This window comes from Columba livia, chromosome Z (genome assembly GCF_036013475.1).
Source record: "Columba livia isolate bColLiv1 breed racing homer chromosome Z, bColLiv1.pat.W.v2, whole genome shotgun sequence".
Taxonomy (NCBI): domain Eukaryota; kingdom Metazoa; phylum Chordata; class Aves; order Columbiformes; family Columbidae; genus Columba; species Columba livia.
The window spans coordinates 14,069,404-14,086,457 of NC_088642.1; the positions used below are offsets into that span (position 1 = coordinate 14,069,404).

General features: G+C 33.6%; 1 protein-coding gene across 10 annotated transcripts in view; it reads left to right on the forward strand.

Annotated features, from left to right (window-relative positions):
* The window catches only part of FCHO2 (FCH and mu domain containing endocytic adaptor 2), a 100,230-nt gene that overhangs the window by 44,923 nt on the left and 38,253 nt on the right, over positions 1 to 17,054 (forward strand). For all 10 annotated transcript variants that reach the window (XM_065047293.1, XM_065047292.1, XM_065047284.1 and 7 more), the window contains exons 9-12: positions 2,062 to 2,106; positions 3,896 to 3,968; positions 8,467 to 8,491; positions 16,101 to 16,155. In XM_065047293.1, coding sequence (XP_064903365.1) covers positions 2,062 to 2,106; positions 3,896 to 3,968; positions 8,467 to 8,491; positions 16,101 to 16,155 — 198 coding nt within the window. The remainder of the gene's footprint in view (positions 1 to 2,061; positions 2,107 to 3,895; positions 3,969 to 8,466; positions 8,492 to 16,100; positions 16,156 to 17,054) is intronic.

The following is a 17,054-nucleotide window of genomic DNA, read 5'->3' on the forward strand; positions in this document are numbered from 1 at the left end:
TACTGATGGGTTCTAGTCCCAGATTCTCATCCTGCTACTAGTTTTACAAGCACTCAGATCTCTTAACTGGCAGCAAAAATTCTGCAGATTCAGTCTTAATTACAATAAATGCAGGTCATTACTTTGGCAACACCTTTAAAAAAAACATTAGAAGTCTCTAAAATTTCAAAGAAAGTTATGTGGTAGATTTTTATCTAATGTGTCTAAAATGATTCCATTTGCTTAACATCAGGGAGTATTGAGTTACATTGTCAGCTTCTCAATTGTCTTTGTATTTGTTTGACATAAGGATAATTTTTTCTTATTTGCAGTTTTGAGAAGTGCTTTCAAAATGTAGCATTTATACTGAGTCGAACACAATTTTGAACTGCAAGAGTTAATTGTGCATACTGGAGGTTACATTACAAATAGAACCATTTGATTTACTTAACTGCATGAATCGAATACAAATTAATTCCAGTTGTTTAATTCACAATGCTAATGCACAACTAAATTATGTTTTACTTTCATTGTGGCATCTCTAATTGCAGCACAATGATTTGCTATGGTGTACTATTTAAAATCAAATTGAAGCTTGTAGTATCCATGTTTCTTTATTTTGAGATCTGTTATTTTAAGACTAAGGGTATGACATGTTCATTTTGAAAAGAGTACAAGTTAAAATCCTGGAAAATATTTTCAAGTACACCTTTTATGTAAAAAAACCTTGATAATTGCACAGCTCTTGGTTTTATGGTGGATGCTCTCAAATAATCATACCATCATAACAAAGATAAATCAGAGCACTTACCAGCACGTGTGTTATGGGGCAGGGGTGTAAGTAGATTCTGTATTTGAGGCTTCTACAATTACTTTCTTTCTGGTTGATTTTAACTGAAATTTTCAATATTTTGATCTCTCATTTGAAGTAGCTGTTTAAGTTTAGGGGGCATGGAGGGAGGGACGTTCTGCTGCCTTTGGATATAGAATTGGGAATCTTGTTTTGAGATTCCTCCCCATCCCTTCTATCTTATCTGCAATATTCCTATATATAAACTTGTGTGCACTCCTTAAAAAAAAATACAGAAGTAGTAATAACCCCTTTGTCACAATGCTAGCATGCTAAATTTTGTATTTTCTTTTGTGAATACAGTTGAAAGCTGCTGTTTCAAACAGGGGCTGAAGGGCTTATTCATGGTATAGGCTGAAAATCATGGTGCCTGCCTGCATGAGCTCTCTCTGTTTAATTCGCACTTGCACAAGTGCTGTTGTGACTGTGCCTTTCCCTGAGTAAGGTCTTACGGAAAATCAGTGTTTTTTTCTGCATGTTTTCTCCCCAAAATGACTCATAATAGGGTTAAATAAATTCTAGACCCGACCAGACTGAGAGAATAACGGTTAGGGCTGCACTTTGCAATGACAATTGCCTGGTACCTTGTGACAAATGTAATGGAAGGCCATAATAATGCATTTCTTTAGATACAGTGCTTAACCAGTGTTCTTTGCTTTTTTTGGTCCTGTTCAGTCTTAATGATTTTTTTTAAAGGTTTTTTTTTAACCTACTCTACTGCTATGTTTAAGATTCTGCATGCCACTTTAATTGTCTAGGTAAATGGCTATGAAGAAGAAACAAGAAGAACTAATGATACAGAGTTAGCAAGAGTATGAATCTCAAAATTAGGCTGGAGCTGTGCTTTCTTCCTTTTTGATTTTTCTTTATATAACTCTTGATCATTAAAAAATGATAACTTTACACTGGTACTATATTATAGATGTAGTTTTGCATGAGAAGAGGCAACTGGTTAGAGATGTTTCCTGTGGTTGTAATAACATAGGAAATTGAATTGTACCTAGACAGTGTGCCCTATTATTTCAGGTTTTCAGTATAAAAGAGTGAAAATATTTAATTATTTGCCGTACATGTATGATTTTGCAATCTGTTTGATCATCGGCAGGGTAATTGTGCTTTTCTCTTACAACCTAAATTTATAATTAGATTAGCTAGTATTTTCAGGAAATTATAATAGTCGTTTATTATCTTTAATTTGACCTATTGTTTATCTTCTTTTTCATTTATTTAAGGCCCTATTGAATTTGAAGAATGTAACACAACCAGTGCAGTTGAAGGTGAGTTGTAGCATATTTATATAAGAATACTGTGGATAAGGACCTGAAGGGTATTCAGTGTGTGAATCTGTGTAACTTTAAAATACTGCAGTAGACTAAAAAGCAGTTTTGCTTCTGAGAAACAAACTTCAATGAAAATGAGACCTACAATACTTTATAAGCCTAATGCAAAAAGGTCAGAGAATGTTAATGTTTCTTATAAATATACTTTGGCTATCACCCTGTCTTTGCAGGGGGTTGGATTTAGTTCACTTATGACTGTATTGTAACTTAATTTACACATGTGAAAACATGGCCCAGGCTTTTTCCATTGTTGCCATGTTAGTTATTCCAAGTCTAATGTAGTGTTATGGTCGCAAAGCCTTTCTTTGTTGGCATAGCTTGTTTTGCTTAGAGGATTGTTTTAAGTGGCTAAGAACTGCTTTATTTGCATAAGCTATGTATTTACTTTTGGGACAGAGGAGTTGACAGTATAGCTGTAGCAGCCAACAACTTTTAATTGCCAAGATTGCAGCTGAGACTTAATCTTTTTTTAACTGAAGCAGAGAGAATCCATGTTCAGAAACTACTCATATCCCATTTGTCATTGTTTTGGGCTACGTAAGGCAGAGAAGCAAGGGGGAGGGGGGAGGAGGAGGGCCCGGAGTAGCACTTAAAAATTGTTTTGGAGTAATTTCTGTCTCTATGAAAATACAAGACATGGCTGAGTTTACAGCTACCTGATTTGAGAAGGTTTGAGTTATTTAAGCCTGAAAATTTGTAACAGTGGAGGGATTCCTCATGTGCTGTGTAATGTATTTCTGTAAAGGGGAATATAATAACTTTTTAAATGATGTGCTTGAAATGTCAGTAGTTAAATTTTGGAAACCAAATGATTTCCACCATTTTGCTCAAAAGCATGCTGTCAGTAGTATCTTACATCAAAACAGAATTGTAGACTAGTTGGGTCATATTCTTGCACTTAGCCATTTTGTTTGGTAGTCTACTTTTTTCACCAAAAACTGGGGAGAGAAGCAGATGTGACAGCAAGTCTGATTGAATATTTAGATGTGTTTTAATTTTATTACTTTAAACAGGTATGACAGCAATTTTTTTTCCTGTATTTTTAGCTATAGATATCCAGTGTTAAAAACAGGGAAGAAATGACAGAGGGAGGCATGGTTCCAGACTCAGTGAGAGCCAGTCCCTAGACCTGGCTGCAGCACTGTGAAAGCATGAACTTGGCATTAGCTGGAAAGCCAAGAGATGTTATCTTTTTTTTTACGTATCCTGCTTCTCAGGCAAGACCAGGGCTTGCAGATACTGGGAACATGGAGGGAAATAAGAACAGGGTGTCAAACTGCAATAGCTGGGAGGGACAGGGTTCTGTTTCTCATCAAAGTGCACTGGCTGTTCAGGATCAGCCAGAGCAATAGCTCTTGTTGAGTTCCACTGAGCAGGGTCCCTTTCCTCAAAATTGATAATACACTTATTTTATATTAAAAAAAAAAAGAAATAGTAGCAGTCTGCATACTCATCATGGAGAGTTGGATGTACAACATGAATCAGTTTTAAAAGACTTATGATACTGGTGTTGAACCATATCATAATTTAATTTTTTGATTGGTATGTTGCTTAACAACAAATAAGAATAATGTTCCCTTAGTTTGGCTCCATACCTGTCTCCACCCTATTTTTGTATCACTCACGACAGCATTTAAGATGTATTGGCATTCATGTGCACCAGTGGTTTACATTGCTAAATAGATACCTATCTCTTTGGTATTTAAATGAAATGTTTGTTCCATAGGGATAAAACCACGGAAGAGGAAGCCTTTTGGTTTATCAGGAATAATGAAAAAAGAAAAAGATACTGAATCTATGTAAGTATATTTCCATCTTGAAGCCTCATCTTGTGTGAAAACTAGTAAAAGTATGGAAATAAGCATTAGCTGATCTTTTTAAAAAAAGATAAAGTTAAAAATAATATTTATAGCAGAAGCTTAGAGGAATGCTGTGAATATGAAAACATCACAGCTATTTAAGAGATTTGTAATTAAGGATTTTAAGGAAATAGCATAACTGTATTCTTAATAGTCTAGTCATGTCTCATTCTTTCCTGTACATATGTAAGTTGTTCTCCCTTGTTCTACATTAGAACCTTGTAGATAATATGATTCTCTTGTGTGATCCTAACAAAATAATAGCTCTTTACATGGAAAAAGGTACTGAATGCCTGTGTTTGCAGAACTGAAGCTTCAGTTATCCTTTTATTAGAAAAACTTTTGTGTACAGTATCAGACAGAAAAATCTTTGTTTCTTCACTACACCACATGCACTCTCATTTCTGAAAGACTATAACTCTGTCTCATGACTGCTGCCCCTGGTATACACTTTGCCATATTCATTGCATGTGCTCTGTCTCCCAGGAGTTAAAACTCTCCAGAAAGTGACTTTGAATGAAAGTTCTTAGATGGATTGGTAGCAGTCTACATATTAGTAGATATGGTCACTATATTCCAATGTATTTTTTTCATAATTTCTTTATGTGTTTTCTCAGTAGAAATATTTGATTTAACATCAAATAGCTTTCATATTTGACAAACTTGCCTCTGAGAATACTTATATATTGCTAACATCGGCATACATATTTTTCAAATTACTTTTAAAAAATGTATATCAGCCTTAGTTTTTAATATAATGCTGAAAAATTAATGACCTAAAAACTGCAGGTGCTCATAATATGCACACACAAAGTGCCTTAGAGCTTTTTATTTTGATGTTTGATTTCAATGATACGGTTTTGAACCATGTTTTTTCTGCTCTCTGTCATGATGGTTTTAGAGCTCCAAGGTGCTGGGCTTTTTTAAGTCGTTCCTGTGAATTTCCTTCTGTGATTTACTCTTTCTCCTACCTTATTTCTGTACTTTATTAAGCTAAAGTAAATGGTGAGAGAAGTGTTGCGTATATAGTGTGATTTTGGTCAGCAGTAATCTTGAGAATGCTGTTTTGTTACAAACATTTTTTTCTGATGAGCATTTAGTTTAAAATAATTAAGTGTTGTAAATATTTGATGATATCAGTGTTCTAAACAGTTCTAGTGCTCCCTTTAAAAGTAATCCATTCTCTCTGGAAAGTTGTTTACGACACTTTTTTTTGTGATGCAAAACTTTTGCAGTATCAAATAGCAGCAAAAAAGTATGTTTGGTCATTTGCCTTTTGCATCTTGCATTTACTTAATTGCAAAATAATTGCGAATATTTTGATAGTACCAAGTACTGTTGTATGATTGAATTCTGTACCTCTTATCTTGTCCAACAAAAAAGTTGTTTTGCCACCACGTCAATTGTTACTCAAGTTAATCTCATGTCCCATGTGTTAAAAGCCTCCTTGCAAACCTTCCATCCATTCTTTGTCAGGCGATGAAATGTAATCTGGCCCCAGCAAAAGTTTTAGGCTCTTAATAGTAGTTTTCTGGAGCCATAAAAGGCCCAAAAGCACCAGATTAACTCTTCCCAGGTGTATGACTTTATGTATTCTTACTCAGACATTGTTTTTCTTTGATCTGTAACACAAAATTTTCTTAGACACTGAGGGCTGAAAACTGGCTTCTGCACTACCTTATTTCCCCCAAAATAAGACCTACCCCAAAAATAAGCCCTAGTGTGATTTTTTTTTTTCAGGATTTTTGAGGATTCTCAAAATAGAAGCCCTACTCAAAAAATAAGCCCTAGTTACAGTTCATTTTAAAAGTCAGTTTAAATAGTGTCCAGGCAGCTATACATGTAAAAAAGTAATTAGTTTTGCAGCAAAAATTAATATAAGATCCTGTCTTATTTTCAGGGAAACAGGGTATGTTAATCCCTTTCTGTCTTTATATGCTTATTCATTCTAGTATCTGAATACTTTTCTAAAAGCTACTTTTTCCTGGAGGTATTTTTTTTAACCTGGAGGTATTTTTTTAACAAAGATAAAATGAGTGTTTCTTTCTAGAAGAAATTTTGGTTTTCATGGCATAACGATGTCATCAGAAAATATAAACCAGCTCAGCTAATCTGAAATGCAAAAAAAAATTTCCTTGCTTTCAACAGTTGGACTGAAATGTGATTCATATTATTTGTTTCTATATTTACACACAATACAAAAATGAATAGATTCTGCGGTCAGACAAAAGTGTGACTGCATGATATTGACCTCCTATGTAACACATGCCATAGACTTTTACAGAGATTCTTACATTAATCTGTAATTTGTAAATTAACTAGAACATCATAAATAATAGAGGAATCATTATGTGTTTAAGTAAAATAGTATAATAGTCATTTATGGTTTTTTTAAAAAATGTTATTGCTAGTCTAAATTTGTCTAATTTCATCTTAGCTGATGATTCCGTTATAGGCTGTACATGATAAAACTCTATCATCAGAAAGTTTGCTGCACATAGAGGTCAAGTCCTTTCTTGAGGTCTTGCGAAATTAAACTGTAAGTTTGTTTAGTTTGTGTAGGACAGGCTTACCAGATCTGAAAAATATTAATGGTTTGTTGGCTTTTCAGTTCATCAATACAGTTTTTAAAGTGTTGGCACATAAACCACATGTTGTGTCTAGTAATGATTTTGCACAGGGAAATTCCATACACATATTGCTATACAGGTTAGTCAAGGATTTAGCTTCTTTTTTTAATAACTGCTTTGCATGATTTGGTTGTTTTGGTTTCTCTCTACAATCCTTAAATTCCCTATTTGCTGAGGTATGTTACTTTATACTAGACACATGACCTAGTTCTTTGAATTAAAAGAAAGATCATAATCTAGTGATGTAAAAGCACATCTGTCTAAAACCTGATGTCCTCATTTTCCATTTCACCAACATTTGCAAATTATTGAGTTTTCCTTTGTATCTTGACGGGATCATGGAAAGTACTGTTGGTGCTCTTCTGAATGATACTAGATCTGCCATTACTTTTTGTGATCTTTTAGCTCACTAATTTGAAAATCTTCATTATAGGCTGAATTACCTTCATTGTTGTTTGCCTCACATCTTTCACGTTGCTTAACTTTTATGGACTTCAGGCTGTCTCGTTTGAGTACAACCACTTTTTAAAACCAGATGTCAGAAAGTCTGTGTTATCTTTCGAGAGAAGTCTAATACTTTGTCTTTTTGAGGTGTAAAATAGCTTTTAAAAGAGCTCTTCTTATCGCTATGAATTCAGTTTAGCCAGCAGAGGGAGGTAAGACATAAGTCAATTAGGAACTTAGTCACTTATGGGGTTTTTTTATGTGCGGCCTTTCAGAGGAGGAGGGATCCTTAATCTCAGTATTTGTTCCTGAGCAGGCTGTGCAGAATTTCATATTAATGTTTCCATGTTAGCAAGTTCTCATACCCATTTTCAAGGGCACTATAGTTTTTACATTTAACTCATTTAGCCTTTCAGAGAAGATTATTTAGATTGTAATTTTTTTCCCCTCTCTTTTTGATAAGTGCATGTTTAGGTAGTTCAGTTTGATTATATAAAAACAGTATTGTTCGGTTGTACTGCCACTTGCGGCTTTATTTGCCAGGATGCAAATTAGAGACAACCTATATGCTGCTCAAGTATTCCCACATTCTGTAAATGTTATTGCTTCTGCCTTTTGCAGACATCAATCAGTGTCATTCATTCTTTTAAAATATCACTTCTTAAGTCTAAGTTATTGTGGAAAAATATTATGCTTATGGTTAAGGTGCTTGTGATCACTACATTTCTGCTCATGCCTTTTTTTTTCCTTTAAAAAAGTCCTTTTGTTCTTTAAAAAAAAAAAAAAAATATTATTAGGAGAGTACTTCATAATTTTTTTTGTTCCAGCATCTCCTAGTGCTTGACTGCAACTGCGCTTGACAAATATGAACTAAGAATGAGATTCCAAAAGAGTAAAGCTCTGAACTCCTCTAAGAATAGTATAATTACTTTGGATACTGTTTATTGTCCAAAATGGTTTGCAATTGCATGTGGACTATTTCATTAGCATTGATGACTTCTACTTATTGGGCACATCAACCACAGAAACTTGACTCTTAAAGTATATTTATCCAGAACATAGTGTGGTACTTCTGGCTTCCCTTAATTTTTATTTTTCATTATGATGTAAGTTTGTTTTATTCAGCATTTATTTTGATTTTTTCTTCTGTGTTTTGAGCATAAACTTTCAGCTTTTGTTTAAATCTCAGTAAATTGAACGTGGATTATTTATGGTGAAAATTTTAACAGAGTTTGAGACACAAAAGGGACAAATGTAATGTTTCAAATTAATTGAAAAATATTAAAGGAAGTACAATAACTGCATGAATAAAATAATTTGTGCGTTTTATAATTGTGTGTTTGTTGTTTGTTTGTTTTTAATAGGGAGTGTCCAGATGCAGACTCAGTTGTAAGTAGACTTAATTCCAAAACAAATGCATATGCCAATATTGTCAAGCACTATAGTCTGAGAAACTCAACTTATATACCATCTCTGCAATGCATTATTTATCTGATAGAGGATTTAGTATTTTAATAACATAGACAAAGTGTTATTTTTGCTCAGTATTAAATATTTAGCAGTATATGCAAATATGCGTCAGTAATACATTTTTATTTCCTAACAATTTTAGTTTTTAAACAAGGTGTTCTTGCTGCAAGCATTTACTACTTTTTTTTTCCAAGTTGATAGTTCAAATTCTTTGGTTAATAGATGCTAAGTAAGAAAAAGTTCGGTTTATTTTATTGTGAATCCAACTTTGCATCATCATATTCCACTGCTTACTAATGTTTCCTTTGAGAACCCTTCTATTATCAATGGGATTCTGACTTACCACTGGTGATAGGGTGTTGAAATGCACCTTTTTAATGGCCTGTTTTTAACTACTGACATTTTCATCTGTGATACATCTTACAATTTTATTTATTAAATCCGAATAAGTGACAGTTGCAAAATAAATTGGTATGTTAATGCTTTTTTATTTCCTTAATTGGGCCTTTTTATTTAAATATATATGTGTTCTCGAATTATGTGTAACAGAGATTGCATCTCCTTATAGCTATATTAGGGAATAATTTATGGAATAATTTAAGTAATTTTTCTGTAGTCTGATTTGGTTTTCAGTTTATTTATTTAGGTGCCAGTTATGTTAAATAATTTAAATTTCCAAGTTCATCTCTTTTGTGGATTTTCTTCTTTGTGTCTAGTATCTGGAAGATTTAGTACCTAATATTAAAACTTTTTTTGAGAAACTTGGTTTAAAAAAAGCCTAGTAGAACCATTCTTCTAAATAAAGAAATTTTGCCACATAATAAAACTATATTTGTAAGAGCAACCTTGTAAGCATCATCGAGACAGTCATTTTATCCTGTGCTAGGTAACCTTGATATAGAGCAAATATATTTCCTTGGGTACATTTAAAGGAAAGTACCTTTAAAATTATCCATGTATTTGTCCAGCTTTTCATGGAAATAGTATCTTTTGACAGTTCAGATTGCATCACTTGAGTGAACTACAACTGGGTTTTGGCTTGCAATATTTATTGTCTTCTTTGCCTATTTTGGTCTCTACATTTTAAAAATATAATTAATTCAAAAAATTAGGTGTAAATGTGTTTGACATTCTTTCTGGCTACATGAGGCACACCATGTGATCATCTAATTTAATTGTTCTGTCTAAGTTAATTTTCTGTCTAGATATTACTTGTATTTGGTTAAAAATTAAGACTTCCTAACTTTGTCTAGCAACAAAAATGATACTTTCATTGTATTCCTTTTTTTTTTCTTTATGCCCAATATTTTATGAATGCATTTGGAACTGTAAATTGGTCAATCATTTCTTCTTGCTTTCTACAGGCAACAGTTTTATTCTGAATGGTAGAATGTTTTAACAGCAGAAACCATTATTATAATTCTCATTAAAAGTGATGCAGCATACCAATGATGAGATTAATTTCACCCCTTACAAACAAGCACCCCAGAGTGCTCTTACATCTTAAGGTTGTTATCTTCTTCTGGAAGATCCCATTTCAAACTCTTTCATTTTTGTCTTTTCTTTTAAGGTTTCCTTTCTATTTCATATTTCAAACTTGGTCTAAATAGGTACAGCTATCTATAGTATTATCTCTATGAGCATTTGTTTTGTATTGATCTTTGCAATAAGATACACATTTCAGGAAATTTAAAATGGAAAAGTATTATTGCAAAAAAAAAAAATAGGGGGGGGCAAATATAATTTGTATTTAATTGCTAGAAAATGCTGAGGACCAGCCCTCAGAAAATTCAACTTATTTGATGTGCTCCAGTTATTATTTTAGCCAGCTTTGATCGCTCACAGAAAATCTGTCTGGCTTTTATATTATTAACATAGTCTTTGTTAAAAGTTGGCTTTTGTTTATTTGTCAAGGATGTTGATTGTGTGAAAGGAATGTAAGAGATAAGCACTCTACAGTTATAAATAACTCTAAGTACTGGGTTAAATATGTTGAAATTTTAGAAGTTAAGGATCCAGTAAGAACTATATTCAATACTTTATCTACCAGTTCTGTGTGATATTATGAATTTTTGAACATCCATTGTGTAGTCAATACCATTAGGGCCTTCTCACTAATCCAAAATGGATAATGCAGTGTGTTTGAACTTGTTTTCTCTGTTTACAGAAAATGAAACAGTGAGATGGTCCTAAAAAATGTCTTTTTTAACAAAACAGAAGTTGTCAAATTTATCTGTGGCAAGACAACCACTTATGCTCATGGGGTCTGTAGCTGCCAGTTTACACGTATTTAAAAAAATTGAATTTTCAAATAAAATTGTTAATTCCTATGAAGAATTTTTTCTAACTGCTGTAGGAGGTTTTCTGTGCTCATGAGTAGTAAGGCAACTGAGAGCTGGTATTTGTTAAAAAGATTGACTATTTGAATAAGCAGTCTCTGTTTAAATAAAGATTACAGTATGTCATGAGATTTAAAATTCCTGTGTTGTTATATGTCAGCCTACACATGTAACTTCCATTAAGCTAAGCCTTGGTAATTAAGAAAAGTAGAAACTTAACTGTGTGTACACTGAAAAGAGATGGCAACTGAAGTCTGGCTCTTTATTACCTAGAAGGTTTTTCTGAAGGCAGAACTAATTGTTTTGTTTCCCATGTGTTTACCATGTCTCTAGGAATTGTCTGTAGGAAGATACAAGCTCTAGTAGAAACTTTTCTTTTGCATAAACAATTACAAAGTTCCATTTGTGTCCAGTAAGATCTGAATTTGAATTGCAGCCCTTCCCTTGGTTGGGATACTTGCAAATCTCTTTCTTCTACTTGACTGCCTATTTTCATGAAGACTGGAGTAATGTAATTATCTTTGAGTCCTCTGTTCTGTCTGTCAAATCCATTTGAAATTGTCCAGTAAGTTCAAAAGTAATTAAGAAGGGACCCACAGATGCACAGAACATAATGCTGAACCTTTTTTTCTAGGCAACTGGGATGCAAACAAATATATCAGGGCATCCAAAACTTTTAATTAACCTCTTTATGTATGACTGTAGCATGATTATGGTTGTATGGTTGTATTTTTATTGCTTGGGACTGATTGAATTTGGAACCATCAAACTCTAATTAGTGGAACCTAAGTGTAACCTCATATTCAAGGAAATTCAAATGTTTTTCTTTTTTTGCATTTTGTAATGTTCAGTTCTGGCATATTTTGAATAGCTGCTGTTGAGACTGGGTGCAAGGCTTTGTTGTCGCAGCACAAGACAGGAGCACTTTGAATACCTGTTTTTCTTACTTTCTGCATCTCTGGCAACGGAAGGAATGGGATGCTCTGTTCTTACATGTCTTTTGGGTTAATAGGCACCCTAAGGAGGGGAGGTTGATATTATGCAATAGCTCTGTCTTAACCTAAGGATGTCACAATTACATCTCAAATATGTCAAAAGTGGAGAGGCTCTTTTTTTCTCTTGTTCCAGGCTATAAGCTTCAACTGCTTACTTTGAGTTCACTTTGATTCTCCTCTGGGTTACAGGAAGTCAGTCCAGTTCAGTAAAATGATAGAAAGCTCATCTCTCAGAAAAAGCAACAGTGAGCTGTTCAGCTGTGCTGTATCTAGAAGCATAACCCAAGAAAAAGTTGATAAAAAGCTCTCATAACCACTGTAAATATCCCAGGAGAAGAGAAAATAGACAGAAATCAAGCTGAAGTGAAGGTTCTTTGCTTCTTGACTGATGGCCAACCTGTATGCTGTGCTAATGCTGCTGAGGAAAGGCCAAATGAAGCAGCTGTACTGCAACATGTTCCTGATGTTCTTCTCCTGTCCTTTTTATGTAGCCCAGAAGAACTAGTGACATGGTAATAGTGTGGCTTCTTCCATTCCTTTTGGATGATAGATGGGACAGAGCAAGGAAGCCAAGTCAAATTGTTCACCAAAACTCTGAAAATAAATTTTGGCAATAGAATGCTCAGTCTTCATGTTTTTTTATATAGCCAGTTTTACTTTGTTATTTGTTATGCCCTTGTGTTTTATTTCTTTAATTATTCATCCCAGAAAGTTCATGGAACATACTAATGCAGAGAGTTGTAAACCCTAAATTTTTAATGAATATTTAGAACTATATAGTATCTTAATTAGTAATATATTGTATTACATCTGCAAACATGGGGAAAACTCTGTGCTTTTTCTAGCTATTTGTTTAATTGCTTAACAGAACCTTTGAGAAGGTGAAACCTTCTTCCGAGGAAGTCCACCTTTCCAGTAACTTCCACAGAGTTCAAGTTACGTGCATATTGAGCTTTTCTTTACTGCAGAGACTACAAAAAAATGTGTTTGCACAGGGGGCTCGACCAGACCTTCATCCCCAATTGTACTAATAGCTACTTCTTACAGAAACCTGAAGTTTGCAAAGATTTTCTTCCTCTGCGTTGAAATTCAAAAGTGATGCAAGTATACATGAAGGCAGTGGTTTTTTCTTGCAATCAGTATGATGAGCAAATCAGGTCTTGTCTGTATTGTGACTGCTACTTAAAAGTCGCACTGTGATCCACCACGGAACATACAGTTCTGTCACAGGAGTGTTGAGAAGGGAGTGAGAATTAGTCAGGTAAATGTAAGTGCATTTATTAACATCAAATTCACGAATAAGTCTCTCTCCCAAAGTGCTGTGTCCTCTACTGTTGTTACAAAATGTAGATTAATTAATAAAATTCTGATGTTGCACAAAGCAGAACTGTTCACCAGTTCAGCTGTTCAAAGCGTTGAAAATAATTTTTTAAAATTACTTCTTGACTTGTAAGAAAGATTTTGAGGTACCATTTGCTTGTACACGAAACAATCTGTCTTCATCAATCCAAAGGTACATTAAGTATTTCTTCCACCCTTCTATTGGTTTACACAAAAATGTAAAATCAGCATCTCATTAATTAAAGCAGGATGTGTGTTAAGAATGATCATAAATGGGTACAAGATTAATCTGAATCATTTACAAAGCAGATGATTTCTCACTCTGTATACATTATGTACAGTCGGAAGTTTTAAATTATATATATTTAAATTTTAGGAATAGGGGAAAAAGTACAAATTAAGTTCTCTGCAAACAGCTAAAAGAAAGTAGTGATCTTGGCCTGCTGAAAAAGAAGCAAGGAATTTTTCAGTTTCTGTGTTCAGAATCTAAGTTGTAAAGCTTCTGTCTTGGTTACCTACATATTAACTTCAACTTTTTTCTGAAGTAGTGAATACAGGCTACTTGCTAAAGTGCCATTGCTGAGGAATAGGTGATTCAAATATCTTTGCAAGATCGGAAATAATTAACATAAAAATATTAAGAAAGACATTCAATACTTAAAGAACTTGAAGATTTTAGTGCTTTCTATGGATTTAGTTTGTCCTAGAGATTATTCAGTAAATTAAAAATAATCCAATGAAAATAATTTCTGCAAACTAAGTTCTTTCACAGTTCTATACCACAGATTTGCCAGCTATGTTGTTCATGATGTGTGTGCTTAATAATAATATCCTTTACATATATGACCCAGCTGGAAGAAAAACTAAATGTTGTATATTTAAAGATTTTTGTTGGTTTTCAGTTCATCTTAACCATGAATGATCTTGATCTATTGAAAATTGCTTAATATGACAAATAAAATAATTTCAGAATTCAGAAATTGTAGTATTGTAGGAAAATGTTCCTACCCTCTAGCTATATGTTTTTGTTCTGTTTATTTTGATGTCAAGTTCCATTAGTGTTTTTTGGTATATAAACAAGGTCAGCCTGAGGTCAAGCGTAGCTAAGAACTCTGATTCGAGCAAGTAGATCTAAGGTACTGGACCGTGTGATCCTGCTTTTATTACCTTTTCCACCCGCCCCCCCATTTCTTTTTTTTCTTCCCACCCCCACTTCCCCTTTGTTTTTTTAGTCAAATAGTGATGAAGTCCATGTCTTAAAAGTTTTTCAAGAAATTTCATCTAAATGTTCCATATTTTAAAATTCAGGTTCAGGCTTAAAGCTTTTTTTTGTCCTTACTTTGATGCACTATTTAATTGGCTACAGTATTAAATCTCCTATATGGGATTGTATTTCTTACTCTTTTTTAGCAGAAATTTGATCTATATTTAAAATCATTTTAGTTCAGAACTGCTAGATTTAAAGAGCTGTACAGAGGACAGTCTTAGTAAAATATCAGACATCCCATATGGGCTATCTATAAAAGGAATAGAGGGGCAACTACTTCTTAATGTTTATCTTCCTCTGTAATTCAAAAACTTTTCAAGGTGAATATATCCTTAAATTTGGTTTCAAATTTTAGGTGAAGTCAAGTGGTTTCTTGCTAGTCCACTTTAAGTCTTCATTTTGTTCTGTCTTATGACTTATATACAGTAGGGTGAAATATATCTTGCTGATATATCTCTATATCAGTCAAGCTGCTTCCCAGTACCTGATTGGTACTTCAGAATAAATCACTTTTTAATATGAATCTTGTCATTTTATAATAAATTTGTAACATCTGAAATCACTACATTTTGAAGGCATTCCGTTTGTGTTTTTTGTAATAAACTTACTGCAGCATCTCAGCAGTTCACGTAGACTAACTATGCACACAAAATCATGAGTGGGCTTTTCTGTTTTGAATGGACAAAGTGTATCTGTGTATCCCACTTTATCCCTTTATGAACATGCTCATATGTACTTTTTTACACATTTAAAAAATCTAGATTGTTATATTAGAAACTTGTTTTTCCCTACCCCAAAACATTTTTATGAAACTAAGTGCTTAGCTAAGCCTTCTGAATTATTTTAACATAATTCTTTTCAATTTATATTCGATTGCCTGCAAGAACTGAAAAGTTGAACTAGTGTGAAGCTCCCAGGTACTTATTAGTGCTGAAAATCCAGGAAGGTGCTGGAGATGTGTAAATGAAAACTTTGGAACCTGGGTTTGAGCACTTGTGTTTAAGTTTCATCTATGCCTTTTAAATAATGTGGATATTCTGTGATAAAGTAACAATACAGGCTTGCTGCCTTTTCAAGGGGGGTGAAAGTTGCTACCTGTGTAACCTGTAATGCTTTTACTTGTTTATTGAAGTATTGACTAATACTTAGGAAAGATTTTGATCCTGCACCATCAGAGCCTCCAGTGCCTTAGCTGAGAGAATTAGAAGGGGGAATTGGAAAAGTATTTGAGGCTGAGAGAATTGCAGGCTTATCAGTACTACTCAGTAGTAAAGCTAGAATTCTTCTGTGAGTTCCTGACCTTTTCGATAGAGTACCAGTAAAGGCACATGCATTCAAACTTGCCAGTTTTCATAGGAAATGTGGAGGTTGTTCTGTTGTTTTCTGTTCTGGAGGTATCTTGTCTATCACTGCTTCTGAACTACAGAGCATAATTTGAGATAACTAAAAAAATGTTGTTATTAGACTGAGTTTTTATCAGTAAAAAATGAAAATTTGATTATGACAGCTTATGAAAGTCATTGCTATTCACCTTTAATTATTAGTTATTTGTCAATATCATTGTTTGTTTGTTTGTTTGTTTTTAGAACATTCCTGATGTAGATGATGAAGGATACAGCATTAAACCAGAAGCAACACAGGATATCCTTTTCACTATTAATGTGCCAAGTTATTTGATGTTTTTACAGTTCTATGTAGAGAAGAAGTACTGATGAAGTGTTAAACACCATTGTATTCTTATATTTATAGATTTTTGCAAAATATACAATATTTGTCTTAGGTTTTGTGTGTATGCAAAAAGAAAAAAAAAAATCCAGAACAGAAGCTTTAAGGTGATCACACAGATCTTTCTCCTTGAAAAGAGAGTTTGTAAACTTTTTTAAGCATACAGAGTGGTTATCTCTTCCATACCTGCACCCTTCCACTTTTTATAACACCATTGAAAAGACTGGGAGCTCCCACAGTCTAGAAATAGAAGTTCTGTTACTTAATGAAGTCATTATGCCACATGCTGTTTCTAACTGGTGCTTCTAGCTTTTATTGTCTTTTAAATAATAACTTTGATATGCAGAACAGATTTTTGTTATGGGCACTTTTTTATGGAGGCTTGTGATTTTCTCTGTTCTTCCTTTGAAGAAAAAGATTCTTATCCTCTTTTTTCCTCCCGTCAGAAACAGAGGGAAGCTGTACTTAAGTGCTGGAAATAATTGCTCTAGGTCTAAGCAAGCTTAATATGTTTGCAAGATAGTTCATTTTTGGAAATGTATTCACTGATGGTTCTGAGTACTGCAGATAAAAGGTAAACTTACCGTAAAAGTAAACTTACACTTTGCAATTTCCTTAAATGGTGAAAACTTTGAGCAGCTAACAGCACCTTAAAGTGAGCCAGTCCATCATCATAGCTTCTCTGTTTTCATCATCTTTGCATATTATGCCTTTGTTGCCCCCAGTGAAGATTACTGCACTGATAAAAGCACTTCATGTTTCCTATTTACAAAATTGGTATAAAAGTGAAATACGTTTGTCCAGTTCAGGGTTGT